Source organism: Phalaenopsis equestris, unplaced genomic scaffold, assembly GCF_001263595.1.
Source record: "Phalaenopsis equestris unplaced genomic scaffold, ASM126359v1 Scaffold000160, whole genome shotgun sequence".
NCBI lineage: Eukaryota > Viridiplantae > Streptophyta > Magnoliopsida > Asparagales > Orchidaceae > Phalaenopsis > Phalaenopsis equestris.
Window position 1 is genome coordinate 166,440 of NW_018164602.1, and position 19,203 is coordinate 185,642.

Genomic DNA, 19,203 nt, shown 5'->3' on the forward strand with positions numbered 1-19,203 from the left:
TGATAAGGAGAAAGATATTTCATATTCAGTGTTTTTCTTTTACATAAACTCAAGTTATCTTTAGAAGTTTTTATTGTTTTGTCAAAATATCAAAAATACCAAAAAAGAATTGAATTTTACCCACTATCAACATATCTGTAGTTTAAATAATTGTCTTTCAAAAAATCCTATATTACATGATAACGATATGTATACTTGCGTCTATCATACATGCCACTATTTTATATACATACTACCAAATTGTAAGCCTTCTATTTTTATTTAAAATAAAATTTCCCAAAATTATGACTTGCGAGTGCCACTGCGAGTGATCAGTGGCTTTTTTGAATCTTTGCGAGCTCTCGCGAAAAAATAAGGCAAAACAAAGCACGATTCATCGCGGACCGCGTTGTGAACCGTAAATTTTAGAAAAAGTACTCCTCTCTCCGAGCTCTCCCTCTGCCCCCAATGGCGGTGATCTCGCTATCAAGTATTTTCGCCGCTTTCGGTTGCCGCTTCATAGATCGGCGATTCCCTCTTGTTCGGCGCCGCTCCAACCCACCCCGCCTCGCCGTTTCATCCCGCTTGTTCTCCTCACGATCGTCTCCCTCCGGTACCAACGGATTCCTCGATGACCCACCTCCGTCCTCCTCGGGCGGCGATGTGTTGTACACTGGAGCGCCTCCTTCGCCGCGGTCCACCGAAGGAGTGCCGGTGTTTGTCACGCTCCCTGCGAACGTCGTTGGTCATGGGAGCCGGATTGGGAATCGAAAGGCGATGGTGGCGTCGTTGAAGGCTCTCTCGCTGGCTGGTGTGGAGGGTGTCGTTGTGGAATTATGGTGGGGGATCGTGGAAGGGGAGGCTCCGGGTGTCTATGATTGGAGAGGCTACGCGGATTTGGTGTCAATGGCCAGCTGCCACGGTCTTAAGGTGCGGGCTATCATGGCTTTCCATCAATGCGGATCGGGACCTGGTGATCCTTGCTGGTACGTTTTTTTCTCACCTTCTTTTTGGGAAATTTAATGCTTTGTTCGACCCAAATGTCGTACTTTCTTCCTCTCTATGGTGGACAGGACAGCAATGTGGCTGTATTGTTTATTTAAGACGTATTAGGTCATCGTATCTGGAAATTTGATGCACGCGTGAACACTAACAATGTGATTTATTTCCTGAAACCAAATTCTAACGATGTGATGGATCTAAATTGATGGCTAAATTGAATTTGCGTATGAAACAGAAGAAGTGCCAAGCGTTTGAATCGAAGGTGATATGCCACTAAAAGATTTATAGGATCTGGAACGGATCTTGATACATTTTGGATGAGATAACGTTCACAGTCAAATGTAAAATCGTCCGAACTTTAATTTTAGTAAATTTATTGTTAAACTAAGCATCTCAATAATACAAACCAAACAAAATCAAAAGTGATTCGATTCAAGTTTAAGTAGCTTAAATTAAACACTTGAAGTATAATTAAAATTTTAAAGCAATAATTAAAAATCGAAACAATATATGAATTTAGCATGTAAATAGTGAAATGGAGCCTAAGATCATTTAGTTTCTAGATTATTAAGGCACATAAATGTTGAAAGAAGGGCCTATGATTAAAGTAATATACATGGATAGTCTGTTAGAGTGTTTTAAAATTTTGATCAAATTCACCTAAATGTGAATGTAAAAATTTATAAATGTGCTCATTCTTCATTGGAGAGGAAAAAGAATAATTTGAGAGTTAAATTTGAACTCACAAAAAGAGTTAGAAGCCAATGACTACCAACAAAAGTGGACCATCATTTGCAGCTTTAGTAGTACAACTAATGTCATATTATTATCTCCAAATTGTTGCTGCTTAAGAACTTTTTATTGTTATAATAAAATTTCTTAGATAACCACTTTTATGCTCATACAACTATTGTCATACTACTGATCTTTGATGTTGTTATCTGAGAACTCTTATTATAACAATAGAAAGACAAACAATTGTTAATTTCCTTCTAATTTTATATTCACTTGTTGAGGAGAAGAGTGAAATACTGTAATTTCAATTAAATAGTGTATTATTTCTTCTGGGCAATACCTAATGATTTTTCCTTTTTCAAAATTAGAGTAGTAGCTCTAGCGCAAGTAGAACTAAAGGCCTTCGTTTGAGTAGAACTAAAACCGAATACATGGAATGTAGTTTTAGTAGTAGTAGCTCTAATGACAGAGTTGTAATTCTTTAGAAGGTGTGAATGCTTTAGATATCTCGGGTCTATTGTTCAAAGTGATGGTGATATAGATGGGGATGTTATAAGTAGAATTCAAGTTGGTTGGTTGAAGTGGAGGAATGCATCAGACCTATTGTGTGATAGAAAAGTATTGCTTCTATTGAAAGGAAAATTTTATAAGATGGTGCTGAGACCTACAATGTTCTATGGCGCAGAATGTTGACCTTTAAAAGAGAGGCTTAAAACAATGTTAAGTATTGTCGAGATGAGAATGCTTAGGTGGATGAGTGGCTTGGCACTTATAGACACAGTGCGAAATGAATATATTTGTGATAGAGTTGGTGTAACTCTAGTGACGGCTAAAATTAGAGAGAGTCTTCTTAGATGGTTTGGTCACATTAAATGCTATTGAAAGGAAAATTTTATAAGATGGTGCTGAGACCTACAATGTTCTATGGCGCAAAATGTTGACCTTTAAAAGAGAGGCTTAAAACAATGTTAAGTATTGTCGAGATGAGAATGCTTAGGTGGATGAGTGGCTTGGCACTTATAGACACAGTGCGAAATGAATATATTTGTGATAGAGTTGGTGTAACTCTAGTGACGGCTAAAATTAGAGAGAGTCTTCTTAGATGGTTTGGTCACATTAAATGCCAATCATCTGATGATTCGGTTATGGGAGTAGATGTTTTAGATTCGACTTATGTTAAGAAAGACAGAGGTAGACCTAGAAAGAATTGGGCATATTGTATAAAAAAATATATTGTATAAAAATCTTAATTTATTAGAATTAAATAAAAATATGACAGTCAATAGGACGTAATGGAGAAAAATGATTCATGTAGCCGACCTCATCTAGTGGGATAGAGGTTTGTTGTTTTTTTCGTAAAAAAATTTTATATAAAATATTTTTCTCTTATTATTTTTATTTATGTATATGCTAGATTTTTTTATTAAACCAAATCTTAATTTTCCTCTGTCATCAAGAATTTTCTAACAAGTAACTTGAAGTTTAGTGAAATTTTTATTTAATAGTCATAAGAGTTAAAGTAGATTATTGTGTTAAAACATGTAAATGCCCACAAAGTGGAACGACCTTTTTAAGAATGAGCTTAGGTGCTGATATGGAAAATGTGAATTTGAATGATTATGGTGAAGCAGGCATATCTCATTCTTATTCTAAAATTTTTAGTCTGAACATACATAAGCTTTAAAAAGTGGATGACTAAACTTATTTGTAATTTTTTTATGACCAAGGTGTTGGGATGACTATGAGTGAAATTCAAGTGAACTTGCATTAATTGAAGTTTTAAGTTTCTTTTAGTAGAATGATCGTCTAGTTTTCGGGTTGAACACATATATTTCAATTGTCATGAAATACTTCACAAAAAAATGGCACGCATCCACGAATGTGTAAAATTGTTCAATATATATGCACATACATTATTTATCACATTTATTTATTTATTTAAGAATACTTATATACATCTCTCTCTCTCTCTCTCTCTCTCTCTCTCTCTCTATATATATATATATATATATATATGCCTTTTTGGGAATGATTCTGTTTTGTTTTTTTTTTGCCAGTTCATATAATATCCAATTGGTAAATCAAGACCATTCACCTTTAGAATTTGTCCAATGGAGAATATGTGGAGGATGGATTTTTTTTCCACAAAAAGTATATTCTTCCCTTCATTACTGTCAAAATTATCGAAAATTTCCTCCTTAATATCTTCTATTATTATTTTTAGTAGTTTTTACTTTTAGAAGTAGTTATTGTTGGTAAATTCTATTTACTTTTTCTAGCATGAGAATTTTGTGGCTTTCCTAATGTGGTGGTCTTCCCCTGTTTTTTATCTTGTAATCGAGTCTTAGAAAATTGTAGTGGAATAATTATTTTTCCTCTCAAAAAAAAAACATGGTATCGGAGCCCATCTTCGCCATCGGAAAGGCGACCCAATCCCGTTGAGATCGTCAGTTGTTTTGCTGCATGACTTCTATTTCTCAATAAACAAGATTGCGGTTGAGAAGGCAACAACTGTATTGTGGCATTCATAGACCTCTTGCGAGACAGCCGAGATTAGAGCTCGCTAGGAAGGCATCGACTGGATCCTGACATTTAGAGGCCATTGCGATACAACCACAATTAGAGTCGGTTGGGAAGGCAACGACTGGATCACGGCGCTTGAGAACCTTGGCGAGAAAATCACAATTATAGCTCGTTGGGAAGGCTAGTTTGTATCCCTAACAACTTCCTCACGATTCTGCCTTCTAGGGCTCTTGCCTATCATGTCATAGAGGATTTCAGCTCCTTTTCGCGCCACTTTGATGTCGGAAGCCGCTTCTCAACGTGAGACTTTTTTTCGGCATGGATTTTCTCCGCCACCTCTAATTTTTTTACTTTTTCTTCTGCCATTTTTTTTTTGGGTGGCAGGCTTCTTCTTTACTGGTTTCTTCTCGGTCTTTCGACTCCATTGTAATTTGTAATTTTATGGAAGGGGTACTTCTTTCTTTTCCTCTCCTCTAGTTTTTGTGGAGAAGGATTCCGTGCCTGAGTGTTGTGAACCGGATAATAGTCAATCTCTTTCAACCCCTTTGGCTTCTTCTCTGTTGGAGTCACCAACTCCTTTTCTACTTATAGCTTTAAGCACCGAAATAACTCACGACCAAAATCGGCTAGAATTTTTTTACTCATCATTTTCTCTTCTTTGATGATGTCTTACAAGTCGGCAATGACCGACTCCTAAAGATATCCTATCATTTTTACTGGCTCTAGTAATTCCAAAACCAATTTGCCTTGCCCCTGGCGGTGCAAACATAGCAATAAATCATGGCATAATAAGTAGGAATGCTAGAATTAACAAGTTGGAGACCAAAATTTAAACGTAAAAATCGGACCTATCATGCCAATAATAATGAAACTCAACAGTCTTCTACCAAATTTGATACAATACCTTTTACGAAGGAGAAAATAAAGCACTTGCACAAGTTGTCTAGATCTCCAAAATCACCACTAACTTTGTATTGTTCTTCAGTACCGAAGGGTAACTGTATTATTAGGTGTTAACCCTAATTTTATTCATTCTTGGATAATTGATTCTGGTGCAACTAATCATATGACTGGCTATTCTAAATTATTTTTTTATTATAGTCCTTGTGTAGGCAATACAAGAGTTAAAATTGTCAGTGTTTCCCTCAGTAATTCCCAAGGTAGGAACTGTCAAACTCACATCGTTGTTAACTCTACGTGTTGTGCTCCATATTCTTAATTTGTCTTGTAATCTATTGTCCATTAACAAAATTACATATGATTATCAATGCAAGTTAATTTCTACTCATCTTGTTGTGAGTTTCAGAAATTGACTAATGGGAGAATGATTGCATTGCTAAGGAAAATGATGAATTCTATTATTTTGACTATAGATTTGATGTGAAAAGATAATTTCAAGGTACTTGTTTAAATTCTAGTTTTGTTTTAAAAAAATGATCATATGCTATGACATTATAAGTTAGGTCATCGTAGCTCAATATTTAAAATTCTTTTTTTCTAGTTTATTTTAAAATAAAAATTTGTCATCTTTCTAATGTGAAGTCTGTCAGTTTTTCAAATATCATCGTTCGTGTTTTCCTCAAATTTACAAACCAGCTACACATTTTATTCTAATTTATGATGATATATGGGATCCTTGTAAGTATCTTACGCACTTTGGAAAAAATGGTTTGTTACTTTTACTGATGATCACAGAAGGTTAAGTTATTTGTATTTAAGTGAAAAAAATTTTAAAAAAATCTACGCTATGTTATAAACATAATTTCAAAAAATTACTTAAATATTACGGAGTGATAATAACTGAGAGAATTTCAGAAATAATTTGGGTCAATTTTTTTTCAAAAAATGAATAGTTCATAAAACTCTTGTATCGACACCTCACAACAAAATTGGGTGGCTGAAAGAAAAAACAAACACTTATTAAAAGTAGCTCAGACATTGTTATTTATAAATCAGATGATACAATATCTTTGAGGTGGAGCCTTTATTACTTCTACATTATCATTACTGGAACACCCAATAAAGTTTAGAATTTTGACCACCTTTTGATTTTTGTCATAAAATTTACCTAATAAATCGGCTGTAGTCTTTTTTATCTTTAAATATATTTAAGTGTAGTGCATTTGTTCACATTTATAGTCATAACCAAGGAGAACTTGAACCCCGAGTCATAAAATGTGTGTTTTTTGTTTATGCTTTCACGCACAATGGGTCTAAATATTTTGATCCTATTTTTAAAAAAATATTTATTTCCATAGATGTCACCTTTTTTTTAATTACAACTCTTTTTTTTGCCTCACCTTCAAGGGGAGATACCAAACAAAAGTTTGACTACTGGTTTTCGGGATTTTCTTCAAACTAAATACTCACAAAATAATATCTCCCAAATCTTGATTGTTCAATTTGAAAATTCAAGGTATATTATATCAACAGACAGTGGGCCTAGTTTTTAAGATATTGAAAAAGGTTCAGATCTTCCTATAGTGTTATTTTATGATGTTCATAATCCTAGAAAAACTAATAAGTGGAAACAAGAAAAAGAAAACAACGAAATTGATATTATTCGACATTATCTACCCGCAACAAAAGACAACTCAAAAGAAAAAGTATGAATTCTTTGAGATGCTCATAATTGATGAATCCCTTTAGATAAATGTCTGACCAAGTCTTAACCCCATGGTCAGTTCACTTCATCTTCAAGTTCCAACTCTTCTAGTCTTGTACTTAAGTTTAGCTCTCATTTAAATCTGATGATTCAATCATCCAATTGTTGCTTGTATTCGGGTGAGGTCTTACACTCAACATTCATTGTCTCATTATGTGTCATATAAAAATCTCTCCCATTTTTTGGGCTTTTACCACACATTTTTCTTGTATGGAGATTATTTCTAATTCTTGTATGAAAATTTTTAAGTGGAAAGAGGCTGTCTTCAAGGAGATGAAAGCTCTGAAAAAAATAGCACATGAGAATTGATTAATCTACCTGAAGGAAAGAAAATCGTTGGATGCAGATAAGTGTTTACAGTCAAGTATAATCTTGATGACGCTCTAGAATGGTAGGCTTGACTGGTTGTTAAGGAATTTACTCAAACCTATGTCGCTGATTACTTAAAGACATTCACCTCAGTCGCAAAATTAAGCTCTATAAGTTTTCTTCAGTCACTAGCAGCTAATATTGATTTGCCCTTCCACAGTCAGATATAAAAAAAATGCATTTCTCAATGGGACTTAAAGGAAGAAGTGTACATGAAAGCACCACTAGGATTAAATGAGAAGTTCGACACAAATATGTGTAAACCAAAAAATTCCTTATACGGGGTTGAACAATCACTAAGAGCATGGTTTGAAAAATTTACACTATTTGTTAAAAGAATTTACACTATTTGTTAGAAGTCACGGGTATACTCAAAGGCAAGGAGACCATGCAATGTTCTTCAAACATTCAAAGGATGTGAAGATAACCATATTGATTGTGTATGCGGACGATATAATTCTCACCGGAGATGATGTATATGAAATGAACTTGTTGAAGACTTCCCTCTCATCACTTTTTGAGAGCGAGAACTCTTTAAGGTATTGCCTTGGCATAGAGGTTGCTAGATTGAAGAAAGGGATTGTTGTTTTTCAACGATAGAATGTTCTTATTCTTCTAAAGGAAATTGTGATGAGTGGTTATAGGTCTATAGACACTCAATTTGATCTCAATCAGAAACTGAGAGATGAGAAGGAAGGTGACCCAGTGAGTACAACTTGATATCAAAAGTTGGTGGGAAAGTTAATCTGCTTAACACATACACGATCATATAATGTTTTTACTGTAAGTTTGATAAGTCAATTTATGCATTCGCCGTCTGAGAAAGACCTTAAAGTAATTAACAGGATTTTCAAATACTTAAAAAGTGCACTAGGTAAGGGTTTACTCTTTCAGAAGACCACAAAACAAAATATAGAGGCATACATCGATGTAGATCGGGCGGGCTCAGTTGTTGACAAGAGATCGACATCCGGATATTGTATTTACGTATGGGGAAATCTGCTTACATGGAGAAGAAACAAAATGTGGTGGCGAGTAGTGTTGAGGCGGAATATCGAACTATGAATAATGGAGTATTGAGATGTTATGGTTGAAGAGAATTATTAAAGAGCTACAAATCCTGGTAAACATGACAATGAAGTTGTACTTTGACATAAAGCTGCCATAACTTTTGCAGAAAATATTGTGCAACATGATCACATAAAATATTTGGAGATTGATGGAGACTTCATAAAAGAGATTGATTGTGGAGCTATTTGCATCTGTTTTAGTCCGACAACACAACAAGTAGAAACTATCTTCACCAAAGGACTTTTAAGGCTTAGTTTTGAGTTCCCTGTAAGCAAGTTGGGCATGATATATATCTATGCTCTAACTTGAGGGGGGTGTCGGAATTTTAGAAATTCCCCCCTTTGATATCGTCTATTTTTATTATTTTCTATTCTTAGTTGTTTCTACTTTTAAAATTAGCTATTGTTGATAATTTCTATTTTCTTTTTCCAGTGTGAGGATTTTGTGTTAATGTGGTGGTTTTCCCTTGTTATTTATGTGGTAAGTAATTCTTAGGAAATTGTAGTTGAATAATTATTTTTCCCTTCCCAGAAATTGCAATTATCATTTATACATAGGCTCTAGTTCTATTGAATCTTTACATTATTCGCTTTATCTTTCTCCATTCCACTAGTTTTTCCATCTAAAATGCAAGGATTGATCTCCATCCTCTGAACTTGTGTCCTTCTTATCGTCTAAGGTAGTAACGTCTAAGGTAGTAACTTTATCATGTAAAAATGATGAAGGTTTGAACTTGAAGGTCTTTTATCATCATAATTGTTTAGGGAATAAAAGTTGTTACCATTTGCTTCTATATAATACACAATCTAACAAATTTATTAGCTCAATATTCAAGTAAATAGAAGAATTTAATAACTACTTCGATTATTAGATGGCAGTGAACTTGATTTGTCTTTATGTTTCTTTGACTATTAAACAACTTTAGAATATTTTAGAAGAAACGGCATTCAATTGTTTTACTTGAACTCCGTTCTGATAAAGTTAATTGAGCCAGTTGTTTTGTTTTTTGTGAAAGGGATTCAATAAAATGTATTTCAGTTATATTTTGGTCTGGAGAGGAGAGAGTTGTGAGTATTAGATTAAAATAGGAGGAATAAATAAGCTAATTATAAGGAAATAAACCCTTAGGTCATTGAACACATCTTGACTATTAGTGTTTATTGAAAAGTAATGCCTTGTTTGATAGTCCTTCGCTTCTAGTTGTGCCAGTAAACTTCCACTTCTACATCGTTAGACTCCGAACTTCAATGACATCCCTGCCGGCATCCTTTCATGCCGGTAACACCATGCCTACTCTTTTTTATAACCTTGTTGTTAGCCTTCTATTTCTCTTTCCTTATTTATCCATAGGATCATTTTTGCCACCTCACTAATTCATGGGCTATTCTAATTTTGCTAAGTTTTATGGCTATTTATTTAACCCATAAATTATGTATATTCCTACTACTGCTTCTTCTAGACTTGTATAAATTCAATACAAATGAAATAGAACGCACAATACATTTTCTCTATTCTTATGGTGATATCAAAGCCTTAAGCTTCTTTTTTTAAGCATTTTCATAAGCTAGTCTTTTTCATTGCATTCCCTGAAACTTATAGGCTTCATTATTGCAATTCTGTTTCTTCCATATAGTTTTTTTTTCTTGTAGCTTATATCGATGCAGCCTTATATGCTTCTCTCTCCGCAGTCAGTTGCAGCAATTTTCTTTCTCATATATCATAAGAATTCCCTTATTCCTTTGATCTTAGGTTCATTTGGAACTACAAACAACAACCTAAATCTAATGACAAAATTACAAAATATCCATTCAACGTATGATTTGTATGGAAAGAATTGTTTCGAGTGATTGCAATTGGTTCGCAGCCTTTTGAAGAGAAAAGAAAGTTGGATCAATTAATTGGCGTTAGACCATGACAAGACAATATGACATTTAATTCCTTGGATGAGCCGAACTCTATGGTGATATTCTGCAGTCGGCTTCTTCTCGCACGAGTCTCTGGACATCGACGCCTCCTTCATATGGCATCTGCGTTTGCGCACCCAACAGAGCTTCCCGCAACGTCGACTCCTTCAACCCATGCAGACTCTTCCTCTACTACTTGACACCAATGCTGAGAACTATTCTTCCGCTCGATAGAGACGTTGTTGCCAGCCATTGACGCTGCCCTCAGTTTCGATCAAAGCATGTGGATGCCCTACCTTGTGTCTGATGTCTCTCGCATACACCGATCGACTCTCCAGGTAAGTCGATCTCACAATCTCGCTTGTCTCCCCACTCGCCAATTTATAGAATGAAGAAATCCCTTCATTTCCAGACTCTTCACTTTCTATCCCCTCTGTTCAGTTTCCCCAACTCCTCGATTCCTCTTCTTCCTTTCGGTTGTACCCGACTCGTTTCTTTTTCTTCAGTTTTTTAGACTCTTCAATTCCTCTCCTTTGGGCAGTAAAAACAAGTCATTACAGACATTGCCCATTAATGATAATACAATAGAAATTATTGTCAAGGAACATGTATATAAAATTACAGAACTCCTCAGAAAAACCTTTTCTTTTCAAAACAGCTAGGATAAACTGCCAACTGATTGTGTCATTGGTTTTTTTATGTCTAGTTTAAGAATCACATTTCCAGCCCTAGTTTTTTTCTCCAATTTTTGAATAAGCTCTTGGGCAACTAAAATACAGTATGTTATGCAGATTGTTGAAGATTGATGAGTTCAGGGAGTAAAGGTTGAATTCTTCGGCAAACAATCTTACCCAGTGTTTTAGAAATAATAGAGGTGAGGCTAATAGCTCTATAGCTGTCCCAAAAGTGGCTGTAATCATCCCTAGGAATCAATGTAATGGCAGCGCATCAGAAATATTTGTGAGGGAGAGAACCATGAAAAAAAAACATTGGATTGCCATATTCATTTTGGTTTTAATGGTACCCCAGGCATGAATATAAAAAGCTGTGGTAAAGCCATCTGGATCTGCAGATTTGTTGACATCGATGGCTTTCAGCACTTCAAGAATTTCCTGTTCTTCCGGAATGGCCATGATTTGGATGTTATCAATGGTATAAGCAGTGGTGTTGAACACATCCACACTGAAATCCGCAAGGTCTATCTCAGTTATAGAGTATAGCTCCTGAAAAAATTGTGATAGCACTGTTAATAATCTGATCTTGATTGTAAATCCACTCTCCATTGCCGTCTTTAATTTTAAAAATAGCATTCTCTTGTTTTTGTTGTTTGATACAAGCATGAAAATATTTGCATTTCCTATCCCCCTCGACATAATTAACGTACGTGGCTTTTTGACGCAAGAAATTCAGCTCCACCAGTATCACCACATTGAGATTATCCCGAGCCTTTATCATATCCACTTCATGTACCTGATCATTGTAATAATCCTTCTCCATCTGACAAACCTTTTTTTCCGCCTCCTGGACCCAATGAGTAATGTTGCTGAACACCCTCCAATGCCAGTCTTTTAAAATAGCTGCTTTATTCTTATGTAGCTTCCACAAAGTAACCCAATGCGAGTTAGTAAATTCCATATTTCAACTATTCTTAACCGTATTTTGGAAAGTTTCATGCTTAACCCAAACATTTAAGAATCTGAACGGAGTACTTGTAGGTTTGTTGCTGAAATCAATTTTGACCAATAGAGGGGTGCGATCCGAACCATTGAAACTAAGGTGATCAACTTCAGTGAAGTGGAAGAAATCCATCCACAAATGATTGATCAAAATTCTAGCTAACCTTTCCCAAGTCTTGCTTATCTTTCGTGCCATAATGCTGCACTTCAAACAAACAATTATCTGCTATGTTGTCACTGTATTTCTGCATCCTGGAGAATGATGGAGTTCTAACACCCTTTTTTGCCAAAGGAGAAGAAATACCGTTGAAGTTGCCATTCACTAACCATGGTACATCTACTGCAGCTTGAATCCATCCCAAACTAACCCAAAGCTTCTCTCTGGCAGTCACAGTGCATCCAACATAAATAATGGTAATCTGAACTGTGCAATTCAGCAAAGAGATCTCTAAGTGCAAAAACTGTTTATTGTCAAAAAGCAGCTTAACTTCCACACCACTCTTCCACAGAAACCAAATTTTGCAATTGCAGTTATATACAAAATGGTATTTGCCCAACTGTTTGACCACATTAGAAATATTATTCTCATTTATCATTGGTTCTAATAAAGCAAAATATCTAAGCTTATGAATCCTACAAAATTTCAACAAACGATTAGACACATCAAGCTTAGCAATACCTCTAACATTCCATATGAGGAAATTAATCATAGTTAATGGATCTACTCCCCCTAATTTTCATAAGGGGAGCCCCATCATCAAGATTGGCTAGTATTCCGACTAAGGATGTACCTTTATAAAGCATCACTGCAATGGGGTCCATGTAGTTCAATTCCCTATGTGTTCTCTCTTTTTTCTTCCTAGACTTTTAGAGTTGCCATTCTTCTTCCAAAATTTCCTTAGCAGCCTGCATTTCTTCCTCCGTGAAGGGTTTCATCAACATTTGACTCTAATATATAGAAAAAGAATGAAAGCTAAAAAAATATTGTATGAGCTCTAAGGGCATGGTTCAAAAGTTTAGTTAAGATATATCATTGCAGCATGATTGTACAAAATATATTGATATTAATAGACACTTTATTAAGGAGAAGCTTGACAACAATTTAATCTTTTTTTTTTTTTTGAGCACAAGTAAACGGCTTATTTATATTCTCACCAACGAATTATCGAGGGTTGTCTTTCAAATATTATCATGCAAGCTAGGAATGGTTAATATACATTCATTCGATTAAGGGCAAGTATTAAATATCTACGTTATTTCTTCTAGTTGGGATACACAATCACCAAGACTACCACGCTTCTTTGCCACCTCATTAATTTGTGGGATCCATCATGCCTACTCATCAATATGTGAACAAGTATACTTATTTTACTCTTCAATTCATGGGACAATCGTGATTATTCTGTAATTTTCATTCCTTGATTTTGTATTTTTTTCCCCAGAATTGTATAAGTACTATAAAAATACTAGCATGAAATATACTCGGCCAATTCCTTAAAAATGTTACCAGTTATTAACATATTACTTATTTGTTAGAACTCTTTGATTTGATTTAATCTGTTTCGGCAAAGACTCAAGCTTAAACTAAACCATATATAATCTTTTTAGTTTACATCTTGATTCATTGTCAAAATCTAACCAATATCAAATCAATTAACTTTCCTAGTTTTGTTTGATTATTCGGTTCAGCCTTGTCCACCCTTATTCGAAAGTTTAGATTGAAATTTATAGTGAATATTTTCGCAGGGAGTTTATGATGATAGAAAAGACATTATTTTATTTATTCTTTTATCTAGCCAGTAAAAGAGATTTTCAATTAAAAAAAAAGGACGTACAATCCTAAAAATTATCTAAATTAGTATTGAGTTAATTGATAGGGAAATTTACATACGTAGCACACAATTCTCATGTATTTATATCTCACACCTAAAATTTCATGTTTACTTACATGGCACTTTGATGTTGTCAACCTATGCATGAAAAGTCGTATTTCGCTTTTAAAAGTGGTAATAGTGCTATTTTTTATGTGATATTAACAGTTTGAGTGCTATGTGCGTAAATATGGAAGTTTATGTCTGAGATATGTAGATACATAAGAATTGTGTGCTATTTATGTAATGCCCCTAATGGGTGGTTCATGTTCTAGCATATGCTTTCATATAACTGGACTAAACTGTTTAAACTTGACGAAAGTTCATTTTTTGGTTTCTCAACCATTTGTAACTTTTATAATAGTAAATAGATACAACACTCTTAATGTGTTTAATTGAAATCAATACATGTAGGCAATTTGCTCATTCATACCGAAACATTAAAGAACGTACTTATTTGGAGTTGAGATTCATATGTTATGCATCTATTCTTTTCACGCTATGAAGCCATGTGATAACAGATATGCTTATATTATAAAGATGTGTTATTTTTTATGTGGCACTTATTGATATTATTACATGGTGTAAGAGTGATTTCTGTAACGTTTTGTAAGTGATCGGAACAGCTGTTGTAAAGCACAATTACAGTTATTAAACACATTTCTAGGATTTGATTTGATAATGCAAATCCAATGTATAATTTAAAGTGGAAGCAATCAATTTATGCAAAAAAAAAAAAAAATGCAAACTTCATTGGAAAGCAAGGGAATCGATCTCAAACATTATTTTACTACTAACGATGAAAACAAATAATACTTAAAACACAATTCTAGTGGTAAAATTTTGTATTAATAATAATTATTAGTGAGAAACAAAGGATCGAGAAGACTGTGAAGGTTGTGAAGGTGAATAAGCTTTGTGCGCTAAAAGAAATTGGATTGTAAAATATTTGAAAACATCAATCAATCTTTCAAACAATCATAAGAAATAGAAGGAAAGAGGCTGCGGTATGAAAGAGAGAGAGGAAGATGTAACGAAATAGAGAGAGAACTGACTTGTTGGCAGTCCCCACACTTTGAATTTGGAGATGATCTAACTTCTAAAATGCTTTAAAGGACACTTGATCAAGGAGAAACTTGGAAGCGAAAATTGACATACAAACTAAAAGCTTACATTTATAAAGGAAAATGATAAAGCATCCAAGTTTTTTCGATGAGTGCACTGTTTGGATGACTTGGTATTGAATTAATAATTACTAATTAATGCTAGATGAATTAATAATTACTAATTAATATATATGTAAATGCCCCATTAATTAATATCTTACATGCATATAACATATTAATTAATGGGGCATTTACATATATATCACCTAATTCCTTTGTATTTGCATATCTAACATCTATTCTTTTGTTTTTACATTTATGCCACCCAAATCTTTCATATCACATAAAAATACCATTTTAACTTTTAAAATGTGAAATACACATTTTCATGCATAGGTATGTATGGATGTAAAAATTGAAGTTTAGGTGTTCAATATGTAAATACATAGGAATTGAGTGGTATGCATGTGAATCTTCCCGTTAATTTATTGTTTACTGGATCCCGGGGTCCTTCAACTTTTATATAGACTAAGTTTATGGTGAGACTTTCTTTGGTTCTTAATTGACCATCTTTTGTTTTTTTTTTTTTTTTTTTGGTTTTTCGTTTATCGGATTCCTCTTCCAAAGTGGGTGCTTGAAGAGATGGATAAAGATCCAGATTTAGCTTCTTTAGATAGGTTTGGACGAAGGAACAAAGAGTACCTCTCATTGGGCTGTGATAATCTTCCTGTTCTGAAGGGTCGATCACCCATTCAAGCTTATTCAGATTTTATGAGGAGCTTCCGAGATACTTTTAAGCACTATCTTGGAATTGTAATAACAGTAAGGTTTTGTCCTTCCACTTTTGTTACTTTCTTCTTCATTTGTATGCATGATATTAAATTTATTTATGCCCATTATACTGCTTCACGTTTTGCAGGAGGTCCAAGTAGGGATGGGCCCAGCTGGTGAACTCAGGTATCCTTCATGTCCTTCTGAGAAGCTAAAGCGACCAAGCAGTCCTCCTGAACTGGGTGAATTTCAATGCTACGACAAGGTCTCTAATTATAATTGCCTGCTTCGGGTCCTAAATTTGTTATTTACATTCCATAGTGAACCTTAGTCGCGGTGGTTTCTCAACCTCTAATGATTTTTATGTTATCTCTAATATTTTCTCATTCTTTTTTTTTTTTTAATATGCATGCACCACTGAAGGCGTGTGCACAGAAAATTGGGAAGCCCGAATGGGGTCATGGCGGCCCTCTCGGTGCTAGTAACCTCACGCAGAATCCAGAAGAGACTAGTTTCTTTAGGAGTAATGGTTCTTGGAATTCTGACTATGGAAAATTCTTTCTAGAATGGTACTCAGGTCTGTTGCTTCTTCATGGAGAGATTTTATTTATGGCGACAAGTGCAATATTTCTCCATACCGGTGTAAAGCTTTTTGCAAAAGTAGCAGGGATATTCTGCCATTATCTTACTTGTTCCCATCCATCTGAATTAACTGCTGGCTATTACAACACTCTAACCAGAGATGGCTACCTTCCTGTGGCACGTTTGTTCAGTAAATATAAAATAATCTTGTGCTGCCCCTGCTTTGAGATCCAAGATCCTGAGGAACTTAACGGCTCTAAAAGTAGCCCAGAAAGCTTTCTGAGACAACTCGTATATGCTGCTAGAATGCATAACTTACCACTCTCAGGTGAAATTTTTGGACCTATATTAGATGATAAATCAGTAAACCAAGTTATTAAGAATTCCAAACTTCACTCTGTTGGTTCTTATGAGCCCCCCTTGTCCTTCAACTATGTTCGAATGGATCGTCAGTTATTTGACCCCCATAATTGGCCTCGATTCAGCCAGTTTGTGAGGCAGATGTCGAATTCCAGGACTTTCCAGGCAAAGGTGGATTTTAGAGTGAGGGATCAATACCTCTTTTCTTGTTCTGCAACTGAGGAATTCTCAAGATCTCTTTCCTTTTATTGAGAAGATTATCAGCTTCGATGTGGCATCGGTACATATGTTACTATTCCCTTGCATTATCTTTCAAGATTCTTCTGGCATATTTTTTTTGTTCACAAGCATTGATTGCATGCAATATATTGTTCATAAGCTCTTGAAAGATAGGTTTATTTTTTGTTGCTGGATTGGTCTAATGGAGTTATTATTTGAGTTCTGTAGTTGTAGTGATACAGTGTAGCTTCAAATTGTTTATTAAAATTATGTAATTTCTGATTATTATGGAAGTCCCTAAGACGTTTTCACCACAATCTTATTACTTTGTTTTGCGATAAAATTCATTTATGACCGAGTTTGACGATACCATAAATTTACTTGTTCTCTATCCTGCTAATAATTGATGGCAGATGGGCATTATATATATATATATATATATATATATATATTTATATATATATAAATGTAGTTCTCCGGTGGGATATGGTTTAAATAAATTTTTAAATTTTAGCTGTTAAGGACTTGACCGTTGGGCTTGGTTAAATTTTGAAAAAGATTGGATAGGAAAGAATTTGTTGTTTCTGTTGTGTATAGGTGCACAGATAAAATAATCTGGCGTCGGCCTCTACTCTCTCTATATTAACCTATTTGCACCCTACATTAACTCATTCCTCTATTACCTCTCATCACTCCCTCTCTTTAATTCTCTCCGCTCTCTACCAGCAATAATCTCCATTTCTCTCCCTCTCCAATTCTCTTTAGTACTCTCAATCCAGCATGTTTTTTAAGGGACATTTACATGCATACCACTCATTTCTTATGTATGTACATATCTAGCATCTAAGCTCTTTTTTTACATTTATATCACCTAAATCTTTCATATAACATCAAAAATATCACTATCAAAAGTACGGTAGCATATATGTAAAAATTATAGTTTATAAATGTTGATTTGTAAATACACCAGATTTAAGTAGTATGTATGGAAGTCTTCCTTTTTAATTTCCTCAATGAGGGAAATTTTATAGCACTTGATGACCTCCTATTTATGATTCTTGACTAATTTAATAGTAATTTTTTTTTGGGATGATTGGCATGTTTGCATCTTTAGCTTACTAAAGCTTAAAAGATGTCGATTTTATGTCTTTTTTCATAATATTCTTTATGAGGCTATTTATTTGTAGGGGTTTTGAGTAATGCGTTTCAAATTTAAAGGATTTTAAATTTTTTGAATGTTTTGTTGAGAAAAAAATAAATTTAAGTTATGATTTTGAGGGGTTTGATCTTATCAATGACACTGGGCTTGTCGTGATCACTCGGGTGCAGGGTCTCCCGCAGCGGGATCGCGGGAGTGGGAACTCCCGCTAGTGAACCGACCAACCCAATTGAGGCCGGTCCAAGGGAATCTCGAGCCACAGCCTAGTGGCTCGGCTAGAATCCTGACGGGGCGAGCAACCTCCCGTGCCCCCTCCCGTGCCTTTTCTGAATCCAACTCGATCGGGCGGCCATTTAGGAAGGGCGTCATTGACGCTAATCCCTTTCCCCTCCTTTATTTTCTGTGATTTCCTTATGAGAGCTTTTTTTTTCTATTTTTCCACTGTGAGAGTTTTTGAATTGTTGCTTTCTGGTTGTAGGGTTTAGTTTTTGTTGTGTGTTGATTTCAGATTTCTTTGTGGATTACTTTTTCCCTTTGTGGGTTGTATCCGAGGAGGTGGTGATGCTCCGGCTATATCCCACTCCTAGGTGGTGATTGTATCTCCTCTTTTATCTTTCATACTCTTTCTCATCCATTTCCCTTAGCTGCCAACCACCTCCAACAGCTTCCCCCTGCATCATCGTCCCCTTTCTGCTGCAGCAACCTGCTGTCCAGTCCTTTCAAGCCCTTTCCGGCAGCTCCTCTAAAGCAGCCACCTTGCTGTCCTGGCCTTCCCAACTATTGCCCCACCTTCCCGATTTGCTACCCCACCTTCCAACCTACCTCTCAGCTGCCCAACAAACCTTCCTGTTGCCTCCCTCCTCCAGTCCACCTTCCAACCTCTGTTGGCCCTCTCCTACACTCACCCTTGTTGGCCCACTCCTCCATATCTACCGGGCCAACTTTCACCACCCTTGAGATACACTTTTGAGGTGTTTGATTGACCCTTCTTGCAACCGTGCCACCCCTTCATGCTCGCACACTCATCATGGCCGACCATTGTCGGTGACCTTTACTTGCCCATACAAAGTACCCGCAGCCTTGCCAATACCCGTAGTAAGCCATAATTCATGCCCTTATAGAAAAAAAAAAGAATAAGATAATTTGATTCACTTTGCAACAGTCCAAACACTAGAAGTAATTTTTATAGTGAAATAAACACCGAGTATTTC

General features: G+C 35.2%; 1 protein-coding gene across 1 annotated transcript; it reads left to right on the plus strand.

Annotated features, from left to right (window-relative positions):
* Positions 1 to 301: 301 nt before the first annotated feature.
* LOC110022004 (beta-amylase 1, chloroplastic-like) lies at positions 302 to 17,118 on the plus strand. Its single transcript, XM_020720767.1, has 4 exons — positions 302 to 964; positions 15,512 to 15,723; positions 15,821 to 15,939; positions 16,077 to 17,118. The coding sequence occupies exons 1-4, from the start codon at positions 448 to 450 to the stop codon at positions 16,864 to 16,866; spliced, it is 1,638 nt and encodes a 545-aa protein (XP_020576426.1). The 5' UTR covers positions 302 to 447; the 3' UTR covers positions 16,867 to 17,118.
* Positions 17,119 to 19,203: the final 2,085 nt, after the last annotated feature.

Coding starts and splice junctions, on each gene's coding strand:
- LOC110022004 (XM_020720767.1), top strand. CDS start 448: ATGGCGGTGATCTCGCTATCAAGTATTTTCGCCGCTTTCGGTTGCCGC. Junction 965..15,511: donor GGGACCTGGTGATCCTTGCT/GGTACGTTTTTT, acceptor TTTTCGTTTATC/GGATTCCTCTTCCAAAGTGG. Junction 15,940..16,076: donor TTTCAATGCTACGACAAGGT/CTCTAATTATAA, acceptor TTTTTTTTTTAA/TATGCATGCACCACTGAAGG.